Source organism: Mustela nigripes, chromosome 18, assembly GCF_022355385.1.
Source record: "Mustela nigripes isolate SB6536 chromosome 18, MUSNIG.SB6536, whole genome shotgun sequence".
In the NCBI taxonomy this organism is placed as follows: domain Eukaryota; kingdom Metazoa; phylum Chordata; class Mammalia; order Carnivora; family Mustelidae; genus Mustela; species Mustela nigripes.
This window is the reverse complement of record NC_081574.1, coordinates 1,299,561-1,315,767: the sequence shown is the minus strand read 5'-3', so window position 1 is coordinate 1,315,767 and position 16,207 is coordinate 1,299,561. Positions and strand designations below refer to the sequence as shown.

General features: G+C 64.0%; 2 protein-coding genes across 8 annotated transcripts in view; one reads left to right on the top strand and one right to left on the bottom strand.

Annotated features, from left to right (window-relative positions):
• Window positions 1–588: 588 nt before the first annotated feature.
• CLN8 (CLN8 transmembrane ER and ERGIC protein) overlaps window positions 589–16,207 on the bottom strand; it is a 19,701-nt gene continuing 4,082 nt past the window's right edge. For 2 of the 7 annotated variants that reach the window (XM_059384195.1, XM_059384194.1), the window contains 2 exons: window positions 8,632–9,258; window positions 589–2,404 (listed from right to left, as the gene is read on the bottom strand). In XM_059384195.1, the coding sequence (XP_059240178.1) occupies window positions 2,081–2,404; window positions 8,632–9,174 (867 nt within the window). In that variant the 5' untranslated portion in view covers window positions 9,175–9,258 and the 3' untranslated portion in view covers window positions 589–2,080. Of the gene's footprint in view, window positions 2,405–8,631; window positions 9,259–9,899; window positions 10,000–13,405; window positions 13,431–13,985; window positions 14,095–15,407; window positions 15,501–15,602; window positions 15,705–16,207 lie in introns of those variants that run through there. The other 5 variants (XM_059384193.1, XM_059384196.1, XM_059384198.1 and 2 more) reach the window with 5 other exon arrangements.
• Window positions 14,780–16,207, top strand: part of LOC132006575 (collagen alpha-1(I) chain-like) — a 7,767-nt gene continuing 6,339 nt past the window's right edge. The window contains exon 1 of the mRNA XM_059384460.1: window positions 14,780–16,205. Coding sequence (XP_059240443.1) covers window positions 14,780–16,205 — 1,426 coding nt within the window. The remainder of the gene's footprint in view (window positions 16,206–16,207) is intronic.

Sequence of the window (16,207 nt, the reverse complement as noted above, 5' to 3'; positions counted from 1 at the left end):
CCCTCGCACTAGCTAGCGCAGAGCCCGGGATGGGCCGCAGCCCCGGGAAGGCACGGCCAGTCCCTGCGCAGTGAAGGCACGCGGTCCTCCATCCACTGGGTTCAGACGCCTCTTTCTACACAGACAGGCCGCTTCTGTGCCCCTCACAGCGTCCCCGGCCGGAGGGAGCACTGACGTGGTGGGGGGGGGCGAGCTGCTGAGCTCCCTGGCCTCGCCCTGCGCGAGAACGGCACCTCTGCGAAGACGCAGGGCGTGAAGGAGGAACCGAGCAAGGTCCGAGTCCTCATGCGGGTCAGACAGAAACGAAGGGGCCCCGGGGCGCTCAGTGGGTGATGCATCTGCCTCCGGCTCAGGTCAGGATCTCGGGCTCCCTGCACAGCGGGGACCCTACTTCTTCTCCCTCTGCCCTCCCCTGCTCATGTGAGCTCTCAGTCAAATAAATAAAATCTTTTTAAGAAAAAAAGCTGAATTCTTCGAACCGTAACCCAAATTTTGAGCCAAGACGGAGCATCGGTCTGCATCCCCCGACACAGGAGACCTGCGCAGATGCGGACGGTATCGAGAGACAAGAACGGACATCCTTTCGAGTCTATAAACTTAAGTTACTTTATTACACCTCCGTCCCGTCAGGAAACACCAGTGACACCAGCTCCGCGAGACAGCGCGTGACCGCGGGCAGCAGGAGCATGGGCCTTCCGGCAGTCTCTGCGGGGATGTGGCGCGCCGGGCACTGCTGGGCCCCACGGCACGTCTTACAACAGATAAATAGGTATTGCACATCTTGACCGAAGCCTGGTCCGAGACTCGAGGCAGCAGCACTGAGGTCACAGCCCTGTGAGCTGTGGGTCCCGGGTGAGCGCAGGTCAGGCATCCCCATGACCAATAAACATGTGGTTTTTGCAAACTTGTCTAAGGGACTTTTGATAAAAAATAAATTTTTAATTACACAATCATGGCCAGAACGAGATGCGTGTGTGGGTCCCCCACACGTCAGGAGCTGCAGTGGCCCCACCTTCCTAACGTCTACACCGTGGCTTCGCAGACCTACTCTGTGCCTGTTCATGGCCTGACGGACACTCACTAGGGGCCGCCCCCCCCAGAAGGAGGCGCTGCCGCGGGGACACAGGTGTCTGGGAAAGGCAGAGAGGCTGGCAAGCTCTACAAGTGGGGTGTCCATGTCTCCCCGCAAGGGTGCCAAGCTGCTGTAACTGCCACCGGGCATGGACAAGGCGGCAGCCTCGGGACCCACACCTCCACGGGGAGCCGGGCCGCCAGCCTTGCCGTCCGGCCCTCAGCGCACAGCAGAAGGCGATGGCTGCCGGCCTGGACACCCCCAGAAGCCAGCCACAGAAACACCAGCCACAGAACCCACCGGCAACTCGGTCTATTTAAGACGGTTCTCTGGTCCAGACAGACCTGATGACCGCACACCTCCCTTGCTTTGCCAAGTGAGCCACAGAGCGTGAACACGCACTTCCTGTGCTCCTACAGATGGCCTGACCTGCAGGCCTCGCAGTCACCCACGCACGCCGTCGGGCTGGATCCGGTCCCAGGTGGAGGGCCCTGCCCGTGGTCTCCGCGTGCTCTCACCCCGACACGCGTGTGCACGGCGGGCCGCACGCTTCACGCAGGGCGCGCTGACGAGAGGCACCAACAGGACACCCTACTGGCCCGGGGCAGGTCTCTCCAGCTAAGAGGGACACCATGACTGGACAGGACCTATGACACGCTGACCGTGGGACCAGAAAGACCACACTGGTGGCCACAGCACCACGGACGGGAGCCCGTGGCCCGGCCTTCACCCCCCACCCCTCCTCAGTGCTGCTCAGGGCCCCGCCACGGCAGGCGTGCAGGAACAGACCACAGCAGACAACCGAGTCGTCACAGCAAAATCCCGCCCCCAGAGGCAAACCGTGGCTTCCAGAACACGCGGTGGCCGCGTGGAAATTTACACGCACGCCACAGTGGCTCGGACCTGGAAACCGTGCTGGGCTCGGAGTGTGTGTCTGGGGGACCGTGTGGGGGGCGCCGGCGGGCCTGGGGGCAGGAGCTGCAGCGCGCTGCCGTCTGGGCCCTGAGGCTACTGCCCCTTCTTGGGTGGCACCTGGCCATTGGCCCCGGCAGGCCGGCCACTCCTCGGTGCGGGCTGCGCGAAGTTCCAGTCCACGGGGTGCAGCAGCTGCTGAGTCTTCTTGTGGGTCCAGTAGGGGTTGATGACGAGCGTGAGCAGGCTGAGCCCGGCCAGGAAGAGCGCCAAGTGCGGCCGGTGGAGGCTGCCGAGCAGCCCGTCCCAGTGGCGCAGGCACACCCACCACATGTGGTAGGTCAGCACCATGCGGCAGTGGAACATGTGCACCATCAGCCACTGGTTCAGCCTCCAGAGCAGCGAGTCCGACCAGCCGGCCTGTGGACAGAGCACACGCCGGTCAGTGGTCCCTGCGGCCCCGCACGTCCCGCGCATGCGTGCCCTCCTCTCCCGGGTGTTCCCGGAGGACGGAGCCGCCTGCGTGAATGCACGGACGGTGGAGCTCTTCCACCCCCTTCCGCTGTCCCTCGCATGAGCAGCGTCCAGTCTTCTCTCCAGTCTCCCCGCGGAGTCCACATGTAACCCTGACCACGCACACCGACCAACGAGCTCCCACAGCACCGCAGCCGGGGAGGAAGACACATGTGTCCGAGTTTCCACAGTTTCTCCCCAGGGGCCCATGGACAGAGGCAGACGCAGACTTTCCCTGAAACAATTAAATTTACACTCAACTAGTTTCCAAGAGTCGTAGCCAAAACTGAACAGAGAACTTGACGATGGCCCCTAAGATAGCGGATACCAAGGTGGGACCTCACCAGCACCAGGACAGCCGGGCACCGGGACAGCTGGGCACCGGGACAGTCACGCCCGGTGCCACGCAGCACATTCCAGCACCCCTCAGACCTCCCACAAAGCAGCCTCTCCAGCCTAGTCTCTGCTGATCCCAAAGTACAAAACCTCCCCCAGGAGCTCCGTGCTGCAAGTGGCCCCCGGGGGGGCGGGCAGCGTCTGTTGCAGAAGGAGCTCTGAGCGGCCGCAGGGCAGGGCCTCGGGAAAGGTGCATCTGCCAAGTCTGAAGGGGCGCAGATAACGGAGGCCCGAAGAGGCGGTTTTTGAACAACAGGACGGAGTCCTGACCTCTCACGGCACGAAAATGCATCCACGCGGCTCTGACCCGGGAAAACTAGAATCCATGGGCCTGATGACTCGGGAAAAATAAACTAATAAAAACAGAAACGCCCCTGTTGTCTGAAATACAGTGAACTTACCCAAAAATAACTGCACAAAACCTGCAAGCAGTCCACACCGTCAGAGCAGACGTGCCTGTGCGTGTTTTCCAGTCGGTGGACGCCTCGTCCGTGCGACACCCCAGAGGCACCCTGCCCACTCCGGCAGAGTGCGAACCCCAGAAGGACGGGAAGCGAGGACCGGAGGGCCCACAGAAAGGCCCGCGGAGGCTCCCACAGTGCGCTCCCTCTCCGGGCACGGGTTCTCGGGCCCCCGCGGGCAGCCCGCCGCGGAGTCCGCATGGATGGACACAGCTGTGCTCACAGCCGCCACCTTCAGACCCTGCGGGCGGCGTTTCGCATGATCACCAAGTACTTCGCTTGCCCCAACCCCGTGTGTGGTGCCACTTAAGGGGGACCAGAGCCACGCGCTTCCCGCGGACCCTGCTCTGCGGGAGCGATAAACACGCAGGAGTCAGGGCCAAGGCACACATCCAGAACAAGTGCGGCCCCTCCACAACGAAGGGACAGGGAAGAAGCTGAGACCCGGAGATCTGTGTTCATCAGTCCTGACGGCCACGTGACAGGACGACTAAACCAAATGTGTCTGCCGACTGGTCTGTAAGATCAGAGGGCGAGGCTACGCTTCTCCGGGGCTCCTGTCTGAAGGAGAAGCCACGACGGCCGTCAGCCCCCCAGCAGCAGGAACCAGGTGCCCCAGCACTCCAGCGTGCCCCAGTCTGGTGACAAACAGTGCGGGCGGAACCTGCCAAGTGGCCCCACCCCAGGTCCACAGGCGGCGACGGACAGCACCCGGCACTGGCAGGAGCGCACTGTTCACGTGCCCTCCTCTGGCACCCACGGGTGGCACCGGCTGTAGCCTGGATGCACACAGGTGGGGCTCCAAGCGCGTGCACGGGCTCTGCTCACCTGTGCGAGCTCCACTGGACTTGGCTGCACTGTTTCCCACAGGAACAAAGCACACGTCGGCCCCACACGGACCGCACCTGCAGAGCTCGGTCCATCGCCCGCACCTCCTCCCCTGTGCCCGCTGCGGGCACAGCACTTGCTTCCTACCGGTGAGAGTGTATCTTCTGTGCGACTGCACAAGGAGACCAGAGGTACACGCTGCTCTAGCACAGAGATGCAGAAGGTTTGACGTTTCCCAGGTCAGATCGCTCCGTGGGAGAGAGGAGGCTTCACGTATGCAAACTCTGGGGACGCGGACAGAGCACGCCTCGAGGCCACCTCCCATCACTCCTCCATCACACTGAGCAGCGCCGACTCCGTCCCCCGCCGTCGTTCCCCCCAGATTCACAGAACAAAGGCCTCTTCTCCGTTACCCCCGTCCCTGCTGAAGTGGCCTTCTTAAATTACGAACGTTCATACTGCAAATACAAACTTGTCCGCATACAGCAATGAAGTTCCGAAAGCTCAGAGCTTGAAAACCGAGCCTTCTTCAGCGTGACTCGGGCATCCTCAGCTCGTGTCCCGTGTTACCACGTGCTCTGAGCAGGGACAGGGCCAAGTCACTGGTGACGGCCCATACAGAGCCTGCTGGGTGCAGCTCTGGCTCCCGGGGCTAGCGTCCCTTAGCACATGTGCCCAGACACCGACTCGACCCCACTCACAGCACGGCCGTCCTCTGTGGGCGAATGTTATCCCGAGGTTCGAGTCCTGGGCCCTTCGTTCATTGACTCTAACCTTCCAGAATCAGTCAAGAAGGAAACGCGGAGAACAAAGCCCCACTGGAGGAGAACCGGTGGTGTTTGCTGTCTCCACGCCTGCCCTTTGCTATCTCAGCAAATCAGACCTGATGGTCCGGAGACTCCTGAACCTGGGAGCCCGACTGCGCACGACTCTGGCAGCTTCAGAAAAAGCTTAAAATGATTTCAAGGCTGTTGGCCCCACTAATTTCCATGTAACAGGAGGGAAACCTCAACAAGAAGCAGCACATCTAGAAACCTGCCTTAAGCTGCCCCAACTTGGGGTGCAGCTCTGGGGCTGGGGCCCGCTGGCGAGGCAGAGTCAGTGCCGTGAGGGTGTTGGGCAGCGGGAGTCAGTGCCGTGAGGGTGTTGGGAAGCGAGCGCGGAGATCCCTGCGCCCGCCCTGACAGACAGCGCCCGGCAAGCTGTGCAGACAGCAGACAAATCCCAAACCCAGTCTCTCTCCCGTGCCCACCCGCCACGGGAGTCTGCCTTCATCCCAGGGATGCCGAGGACCAGAGGCTGGTGGCCATGCGTCCTAGGCAGAGTACGTACAAGTCTGGAGAGGTATCTGTGAAACCATTCAACGCTGATCACCACTAGGGACCGGCAAAAGACACGGAGATTTTTTCTTTCTCTTTTAAGACGTTCCTTCCAAAAATGACAAGAATTCCATGTAACTAATCGTCCATTTTCTTGAACATGCGCGTTAAATCGCAGGCCCGTCTAAGACGCAGGTCCCTGCTGACCACGACGGTCCAGCCCACCCCTGCGAGCGGGCCACACGGGGGCAGATGGGCCAGGACCGAAGGACCACAGACTATCTGTCCGGCACGGCCCCCGGCCACAGCCGACCACAGCGCTGGTGCTGTGCTCATGGCCAGAGAGCACAGGGAAGTCACAACCCCTGCTCTCCGTCCTCAGGAAGCCCCTCTCCGTGGGCACGACACCCACAGGGAGAGAACTGAAAGACGCAGGGCATGGGCAGGACACGCTAGAGGTTCCCGAGTCACGGCATCTTATTGCAACGACCCACTGCTGGACCGGTAGCCTCCACGGTCACTCAGAGGTTGGCTGGCTTGGCTTCCGCTCCATTTACAATTTCCAACCTTCCCCCAACCTTCACAGCCCGAGGACCTCAACCATCCCCAAACCCCACATTCTGACGGTCTCTGCAGGGGCTCCACGGAGCGGCGGCTGCAGCTCCCAGGACGCGTGCCCGGGTTTGCGGGCGAGCCCCGGCACCCTCTGCTGCCCGTGCTGCCCGGCCCGCCCACTCGCCGCGGTCCCTGTGCTCGCACGTCCTCTTGCGGCACCGGGCAGAGCCCGGGGAGGCCAGACACCAGCTCCGTGCCCTGCAAGCGTCTGCCGCGTGGGAGGGGTCCACCCGCAGACACGGTAATTCACTCCGACGGTCCCGAACCGCCTACCCCAGGGGACCTGAAGGCTCCAAGGAGTCTTCCCGCTTCTCGGTTTTCTCCTGAAGCTCATCATGGCTTTACGGACTGCTCAGGGACCTGACCCATCCGTGGTGCCGGCATCAGACATCTGCTCAAGGAAAAGCAGTATTTCACGTTTCATACAAAACGCCCTGTGAACAGTGAGCCGAGAAAGACGGCAAGAAACTGTGCTGAACAAAGAACGCTCGAGTCTTGCCTGGGCGTTCTGATATCAAAACAGGATCAAGACTGGACGCAGGACCCACACAGGTTCTGAGAATGCGCTTTCAGAAACAAACAGGCCACAGATGCCGCACAGCGGAGGGTGTGACGGCCCGACGCCTGGGGTCGTAACACAGCACCGATTCCGGAGACACAGCGCCACGCGGCACACAAGCAGGGACAGACGCCGGGAGACGCTCCGGCTCGGCACAAAACCCTCCCGCACCCCAACTTTCCTGGGGGCTTGCGGAGGACTGGCCTCGGTCCGGCCGGTCCTGGAGTTCTGACGGGTCTGGCAGGGTCCAGCTGCCCCAGCCCACGGGAAAAGAGGCAGTGGCTGGGCTGGCAGACCCTGCGGCCTCCGCCCCCCACTCCAGCTGCACACGGAGGGGGCACATGGCCCGGTGGCCCACAATCCCCCAGGAGGGACAGAGCCAGTAGAGCGCCCAGGACTTTCAGCCGGGCTGAGCAGCGGGGTCGGGTCTGCATGAGGACAGTATGCGAAGCCTGAGCGACAGGCCGCCTTTGTCTGATCCACAGACAGCTACGGCCTCGGGCAAGCACAGACTCGGGCCAAGGTCCACCTCCAGTACCTGACCCCAAGGGACTGGGCGTAGACGTATCTGACGGAGAAGGACGCGTAACTGTCAGGAAGATACAGGTCACTGAAGTCACGAGAATGGCGCAGGAACAAAACGAGTTCAGCAGAGACAGAAGATGCTTTAAACAAATTATTTAAAAAGTCCCAAAAGGAAATCAAGAAGCTGAGAACACAGGAACTGAAAATTTTACTAAAAGGCTCACCGACATGAGCCCCAGTTCAACGCCGTGTACCGAAGTCACAATGGCGCTCTCTGCGGAAACAGGAGAAACCATTCGAAATCCACAGGAAGCCGCAGAAAACCACAAACGGTCACCAGAGCCTTGAGAGCGAGCACATGGAGGCAGCACAGGTCCTGAGTTCGAACTGTACGACACAGCCGCTCCGACGGCACGGCGCTGGCAGGGACACGGGCTCCGAGGCCGGGGCCCGAAGAAAGTCCACTACGGACACGCAGCTCGTCCGCCACGAAGGGGCCACGAACCTACAACAGGGAAAGGACCGTCCCTCCGACGGGTGGTGCTGGGAACCCTGGGCCTGTGCTGCACCAGACGCTCCAGTCAGGACGGGCCGAAAGCTCACGCGAAGCCCGAACACTAGCAGTCCCGGAAGGAGACAGGGACAGAGCTCCACGACGCTGGTCTGGGCAACGACTGCCCGGGCACGACCCCAAGGGCACGGGCGAGAGAGACGAGTAAACTCGGACCTTGTGAAGCTGAAAGGCACCCGCGGACCGCGTGAGCAGAGCGCGCGCCATCGCAGGAAAAGGACTACAGGGCGCGAGGGCACGGAAACCTCTGGGTTGAACACGGCGCGAGGCCACGGACAGTTTGGAGGAGACACATGCACGGCCCACAGCCGCATGGAAGTGTCCGAGGGCACCGATCACCAGGGAGAAGCAAACAGAAGCCACCAGGGGCCCGAATCCATGACACGCAGGAGACCAGGGCGGGCGAGCGTGCAGGCGTCGCGGGCAGGCAGAGGACAGCCAGGGGCAGCATCTCAGAACCACCCCACCACCCGGTCATCCCACTTCCGAGCGCTCTCCCCAAACAACACCTGCCCCCAGGACCTCGAGGAGCGGCGAATGCCTCCGCATCTCACAGCAGTACTATTCGCCACGGCTAAGACGCGCCCCCAACCCGGGTCCCCGCAGCAGATGCACGGACACACCACATGGCTGCCCGGGCCGGGTGCGAGGGAGGCGGGGGACACGGACCCCCGGGCAGGGCTGGGAGCCTGTGAGATCCACAGCGATCACAGCGAGGGACACAGAGTTCAGCCGGGAGGAGCTCCCCACGGACTCCGACACTGCAGCTCAGTCTGGGGTGACCGCGGAGCGCAGCGCCCACGGAACTGTCATCCAGGCACGCCACAGGCCAGACCCCGCGAAGCGCCGGGAATGCTCACCTTTAAGAGCATCCAGGACACACAGGTGAAGGGGGTGCTGGCCTCCAGCAGCAGCGTGATCATCGCCAGGTAGTGGCCGGCTCCCAGGTTCACCACGGAGCCCAGAAAGCCAAGGAAGGCGAAGAGATGGTGGACGGCCAGAAACAAGTCAAACGTGCGGAAGAGCGCGTTGGACAGGTGAACCGCCACGTTCTCGAAGAAGAAGAAGCCGGTGGCCGTGGCGATGTGGAACCAGCACCAGTTCTGCTGGCCACGGGCCTTGTCGGCGTGCAGCACGGGGTCCACCAGCAGGGCCCACAGGCCCGCCGCCGTGCTCTGAACGCCAAACACGGCGCGCGTGGCCGCCAGGTCCCAGAAGACCTTCTCTCGGGCCGCCAGAGCGCGGTACGTGGCGTTCAGGGAGGATGAGAGCCGGTGACAGACCACGAAGACACCCAGGTAGAAGGCGAAGCCGGCGACCGCCAGCATGGCGCGGACCTTCCAGGAGGTGTAGTCCAGGTCGAAGACGCTCTCTGCCGTTCCCCCCTCGCTCCCAGGAGTCATCGTGCTCGCGGAGTCTCCCGTGGGCGTCGCGGGAACACAGTGTCAGCGTGGGGACCTCGGCGGTCCGCATGAACTCACGGACACCTGTGAAAAGGACAGGTCACCGCACACGGACGAGGCAGGAGCGAGCCCACAGCCCCCTCCAGCGTGACCGACATGCCGCTGTCGTGAAGACTTCCACACCCTCCTCCCCGTGACTGAAGGCACACAGACCCCACAAGAGAACCCTGCCGGGGGCCCTGCACGAGGCCGGAAGCGGAGCCCACAGCAGGCACCATCCCGGACCCGACCGCGGGCCGACCCAGGGTCACGCCACACTCCCCGGGGGTGACACGCATTCAGTCACGTGGCTGCTGTTAACGCAGCAGCTTCCTGGCCGGGGTCATCGGCAGTCTGGAGGGCTGCTAGCGCCTATGGTGCCGGCAGGGGCATGGCCACGCGCCACAGCCCCGCGTCCCACGGGCTGGCCTCCCATGCCCGGGGACTGCGGCAGGTGCTCACAGACGCTCCACCACGAGCACAGCCCTTACCATAACCCCAGGAGAGCCTGCGCCCCTGCCCTGGTCTGCTGACCTGCCACCCAGCCCCAAGTCCACCCTTGGTCCCCCGTGGGAAGCACGCGGGGCCCAGATCAGAGGGGCGAGGGCGGCCGCGCACGCCCATCCGTGGACCGCAGGAAGGACCGCAGAAACTGCTCTCCCCAGGGCTTGGAGCCGGGTTCCCACCCTGGACCACATCACCGCCAGGGCCACACGCAGCTCTCCAATTCAAGTAACTCCACTTCATCCGTAAAAACACGAACGGGGGGCACGTGACCCAAGGGCTGTGGATAGAGATTATCACTGCCCTGTTTCCAGACTCCTACTCTCCGACCAATGGCTGCCTACGGGAAGAGAAAATACCACAGACACGCTCACTAATCAAGAAATATGTTCAACGGAAAATGCTGCTGACTATTCTCTGCAACAACGTAAAAACACAAGTTCATTCTTTCAACGCCCAGAAGCACGAACTATTTCCTCTCACAACCAACCGACTTCCCGTCCCCACGCAGCTTCGACCAAACTTGGAGATAACGTGAAAAGGAACCTCAAACCCGATTTCCGGGAGCGCTACGAAGTGTCCTGCCTCCGTGTTAGAAGACACTTGTACGGGTGACACTAGTTACGAAGACAGAACGGACCCCAAGTTGCCCCTGGAAGAACGTCGCGCAGGTCTGTGTTCCCGGCGCTTTCAGGACCCCGCGCCGCACCCGCTCCCCGCTCCTGCCCTACTGAGGCTTCTGCTTCCTTGGAAGCCCGTCTCCCTTATTACTTCGGGGCTTCTGCTCCTCCTGGGGCCCTACCTCAGAGTCCATCACCTGCCCCACCCGTCAGCCCCTTGCAGATCTCAGCATCCGGGCCGCTTCTCCAGAAGCCCTCTCAGACCAGAGCAAGTGCCACAGACCACCCACCCTCCGGCCCCCCACCACTGTATCTAGACACGTGCCCTGACCTCTGCTGCTGGGACCCCAACCTCCCCCAGACCAGCAGCTCTCAGAGCCCAGAGCCGTGCCACCTGTCCATCTCTGCACCCGCACCGCCTGAGCCAGCACTCAGCACACAGGATGAGCTCAGGAAGCACTCACTGAACACGGGCACAGATTTCAAATTACGCTTACCAGTCAAATTTACCTAAGTTTGGACACATTTTGTTCGTACAAGTGCGAACGCCAGAGTCTCGAGTCGTCCAAACAAGCTCCCTATGTCGGACTTTCAGAGAGGGGACCCCAGGATCAGGGGCTCACCAAGGGGCCTCAGAGGCCTGGTCTGCAGGCTCCCCCTGGGGCCCCCAGCTCTGCAGGGGCTTCCCGCATGGGGCATTTCCCCGGGTAGCCGAGGGCTGTCCCCCACACCTGGTGAATGATAAGCAGGCTTGCAGGGGAATCGGGCTGCCCACAGCGCAGCCATGACTCTGACCTCGGGAGACACCATGCTGAGCAGAGCCTAGAGCCACAAGCATCAGACCAGCTGTCGATCTGTGACTATTCAGCAAAAAGCAACAAAACGGCTCTTTTGCCCACGTGGTCACCATGACGAGTCAGGATGCAGAGTACTAGCTCACTTAACCCAAACTGCAAAGGAACCATTTCTAACCACTGAACGCCTGGATTTGATAATGCTCCTAGATTCAAAGGCCAAAGTCAAGGAAGTGTTTGTTTTCCTATTTCTCAGTGAACGCGACCTCTGAAGTAGGCTCTCCGGGAGCAGGGCTCTGATTCGGGAAGAAAAGACGAGACCACACTCATTCGCTGACTCTACACAGGCTGGCGAGAGCCCTTGGCTCTTGGTACCTGTGCACAGGTATGTGCACGTCTCTCCCCATGGATGTTCTGACATCTCAAAACCTCCCTGCTGGGGACACTGCCCGCCCAGGCCCAGCCCACTCTTAGGGAACAGCAAAGCAGGGAACGGACCCTCCAGAGCCTGGCCTCCCCACCCTCACCACGCCAGGCGCAGCACCCTCTGCCCAGCCTCCCACCGTCCGCGCCAGGAGCAGCGTTCCTCTGCCTAGATCAGCCCAGGCTGCCACCCCCAGCCCCCGAAGCCACCGAAACTGCTCAAAGCAGCCCGTCCCGAATCATTCGCCCTGTCCTGCCTGCCCATCCCGTGGAAACCCCACCGAAGGTCATGGTCTCGGTCCTCCCCTGCCTCCGGACCTAGTGCTTCCCCTGGCGGGGCCCAGCATGGGGGTGGCCTGGCGAGCCTTCCTCTCTAGGACCCACGAGCATGCTGACCGTAGTTTCCCGGAGCCTCTGCTCCGTGCCCTCCTGCAGCTGCACCTGCCCCATAGGAGCACCCAGAACAATCTGGTTCTGCAGTATATCGCCGGCTCACCCACGAGAGTGCGGACTATGACATTTACAGGCGCCGAGCCGCTTCTGGCCAGCCATCTCCAGGGCTCAGGAGCACAGTGACCAGCATAAAGCTGCCCTGGCAGAACCGTCAACTGCGAAAATACGGACTCTACCCACAACTGCTTCGTGCACTTTTCCCCAAGTCAGTCACAAGATCTGGGCTACAGTTCCTACTTCGCCACGATTGCATCAATGTGCTTTTAGCCAAGTCATCGAACTCCTGGGGCACCTCGGCCTTGAAAGCGGAGGGGCCCCGTGACTCCAGGACTCAGTCTTGCCCCAGCGCAAGTGGCCAGGACAGGCGTTACTCAGGGAGCTCCGGGTCAGGAGTGAGGGACTCGGGGGGGCCAGGGCCCGAGGAACATAAACAGTGGGTTCTGATCTTGGTTCCCCTACTCAGGCGCTAAGAAAACAAGTTTCACAACCGTCGTGGGCCCCGGTTTCTGATGAGAACAAGAAGTGTACACAGGAATGCAGGACAGCGGGACGGGGCTCACTAACACAAGGCGCCTGTCACGTGCCGGGCACACCACACTAGGTCATTTAGTTTTTGTTTCCGGTTTCCACAGCGAGCCCACGCCCAGCCCCCTTGTTCTGAACTGGATCGGCCCCTGTCAGGGACCTCGGAGCTCCGGTCCCTGTGGCACGCAGGTCACCAGCATAGGCTCTGCCAAGGGCCGGAGTCTCCCCTGCCTGTGCCACACGCCCGGGACGGGGCCCACCTCCAGACTCTGCCTCCACTGCCCTGGAGTGACGGTCTGCGTGGCCGGGTGCCTGCGGCAGGCGCAGAGCCACTGTGCTGGCATGGTCTCTAGTCCCCATCCGGTCACAGAAACCGTGGACTCGGCAGTGGGATGGGTTAGTATCTTCCTTCTCCCAAACCAGGCTGGCGGAACCTGTGTCCCATGTGCCTGAGCGGTTTGACATGTGAGCAGATACAATTAAATCGCATTATCCTGCTGGAGAGAAACCCTGGAAGCAGGCCCGTGAGTCCCCGCTCCCCACCCAGCAGCACGGGGACAGGAGGGGACCCGATGCTCAGGGAGGGGAGCCCCTGTGCACCATCCTGGGCGGCTACGGGGCAGATGGCCGCCAGCCACCCACGAAGGCTCCTGAGTGCTTAGGATGAGGCTGGAGCACAGGCTCGTTCCTGCGGCCACACGTGCTCGAGTCCCTAACAGTGTGACCCTGAGGCAAGGATGGGAGGCACAGGGCTCAGGGAGAGGCGCACATAAAGCAGGCCCTGGGCGGCGCAAGCACTGCTCTGGGCAACGGGGACTGGGCAAGGGCTCGGGAACCCAGGAAAAGCCTCGCTCCGAAGGGCACACGGCGCACCTGCGGCTGGCGGCCAGGTCTGCGGGCCTCCTGGACAGCGTCCTGGGACGGTCTCGGGTGTAAGCACAGAGCCGCAGACAGGCCGGAGCTGGCACAGACACAGCAGTGAGAGAAACAGCGACAGCTCACCAACACCCCCGTTCTCATCCCCACGCCAGCTCCAAACCTGACCTCACGGGCTCCGACACAGCTGCCACATGGTGTCTCCCAGCAGCGGGTGCTGGAGTAGCCTCACCCGGCACCACGGGTGTCTCGGGGCCTGCTGAGCCGGGCCGGGAGGCTCCAGTGAGGGGAGCCACCAAGTGACCATGGCCGGGCCGAGGGTCACAGGCACCTGCAGGGACCCAGTTGGGGCAGCAAGTCGGCCTCCCCGAGCCCTGGGGAGGTACCACCATCCCTGCCACAGTGTCGCAACGCTACCCGAATCCCTGCACCTGCCAGACCGGCCAAGCTCTGTTCCAGAAAGGCGGCGCAGACAGGGGGACAGAGAGGCATTCCTCCTCTTATCTCCTATTGGCCTGCCAGCCGGACCACAACCCCTGACGGCATCCCCCAGATGGCACAGGGGACACCGGGTTACCGCTGTACTGCTGCTGCGTGCCCACTCCCGAGGTCGGAGGGCTTCTCACGTGGCCTGGAGTGCAGGCGTCGTCACAGCTCGGAGTCACTGCTCCCTCCCGGGCACCCCAGGAGGCCCAGTGGCTCACACTCAGCCCTTCTTCTCCGTGAAAGGCTCTGGGGCCCGGGCACTCCCGCTCTGCCTCTCCGTGGTGGGCGAGCGGCAGCCGGAGGCCCTGGCTCCCGGAGGGCCGCGAGTCCCACTCCCGACTCTCTGCGGGCCTTCGCCGTCTTTGTGAAAAATCTACCTACAAACCACGTCAGTGGATCAAGCTGACGCATTGCATGGAACCAGGCATTTTAAAAAAGAATTCCCGAGTGGGAGTTCCAGGGCTGTGGCGACCCGGCGGCCGCGACCAGGACCCCAGCAGCTCCACCGGACACCCACGGACAAGGTCACGGAGGACCAAAGCTACTGCCGCGGACAGCAGCGTTTTCGTATCTGACTGCGATAACTGAAACTTGGGAATGAAGTAAAAAAGATGAAAGAAGTTGCACGCTCTCCTGTCCACCCGAGGATCACCGGACCTCGCGAGAGGGCACGGTCACTGCCCCCTGCGGACCGGCCATGTCCGCCGGCGGGGGCCCAGGACACCAAGGGGCGGTCATCTCCCTCTCGCCCGGGAGCAGGAGCCCGTGCAAAGGCTGCGGTTCACCCGCACCCGCGACCCCCACGAGCTGACCCCGGCCTCCCCCCCTTCGCCGGCCGGTCTGGCCTGGTCTCCCCGCGGGGTCCACGTTCCGGAGACCGAAGTAATGACGCGGGCTCCGAGTCGGGCTCCGGGTTCGTGCGGCGTTAGGTCTGCAGCATGTGGAGCGGGGCCGGCCGCGGGCACAACGGAGACTCGCGGACCCGGGAGCCCGCAGGGCTGTGGAAGCCCGGACGGGAGTCTGGGACCGCACGGCGGCTCGGGCGCGGGCCTGCTCGGGCGCAGCGGCCGCTGTAGCACCGCAGTCCACGCTCCTCCCACTCTGCCCACGGAGGGTCGGGCTCGCCCCGCCTCGCCCCTGCGGCGCTCCTTCCCGCCGGCCGGACTCGGTTTCCCCGCGAATCAGCCCGACGGGGCGGAGCCTTCGCTCTGGCCCCGGACCCGGCCCCGCCCCGCGGCTCCGCTCCCCGCACGGCCCCGGCTCAGGCGCGGCCTCCAGGGTCGGCGGGGCTCAGCGGACCCCGCACGGGCAGGGCCCGAACCGCTCCCAGAAGGCGCCTCCCGACCCAGCGCGGACCGCACGGAGCGCCCTGCAGCGAGGCCCCGGCTCCCCGCACGGCTCCCCGCACGGCTCCCCGCACGGCTCCCCGCACGGCTCCGCACGGCTCCCCGCACGGCTCCCCGCACGGCTCCCCGCACGGCTCCGCACGCGGGGCTCCCGCCGCAGGACTCACTCGCGACCCGCGCGGCTGCAGCTCGGCCCGCCGCGTCCCCGCTCCCAGGCCAAGCCGGGGCCGGGCTCAGGCGCGCACCCACAGCGCAGCACCGGATCGCAGCACCGGCCCGGCCCCGCGGAGAGGAGGCCCCCCCCCCCCCGCCCGCGCCCCCGCGACCCCGCGACCCCGCGACCCGCTCGGCCCCGCACTCACCCGCCGCCGCCGCCGCCGCCGTCACGACCCGGCCGCAAACAAGACTGCGCAGGCGCAGCTCCGCTGGGCGGGGCCTAGGGCGGGGCCGGGTGGAACCACGCGCGGGGGGGGCGGGGCCGGGCGGAACCACTTGCGCGGGGGGCGCCCCGGGAGAAGGTCGCGGACCGGAAGTGCGGCCCCCGCCGGGCCTCCCGCCCTCTCCGGCGTGCGCCGGGCCCGGACGACCCGGGGAGGGGGGAGCCCGAGCGGACCGCGCGGAGCCCCCGCCGGAACCCCGGACCCCACGGAGCCCCAGCGCGACTCGGGCAGCGCCGCGGTGCGGCCGGGGGGGCGGGGCGGGCTGCGCGGGAAGCGCCGCGGCCTGTGGCGGGGACCGGCGAGACCCGCACAAGGAGCTGCGGCCGCGGGTTGCCGCCCGGGCTGCCCTGCGCGCGCCGACGGCCGTCCGTCCGTCCGTCCGGCGGGAGCGCCCCGGTGCGGCCCGGCTCGCGTCCTCTGGGGGTCGTGTCCCCGGACGCCGCACGGAGGAGCGACGCCGTCCGTCCCCGCGGGGTCCGCACAGCTTCGCGGGGCACCGGCGTGTCGGCCCGAGCGCGGCCGGCGGT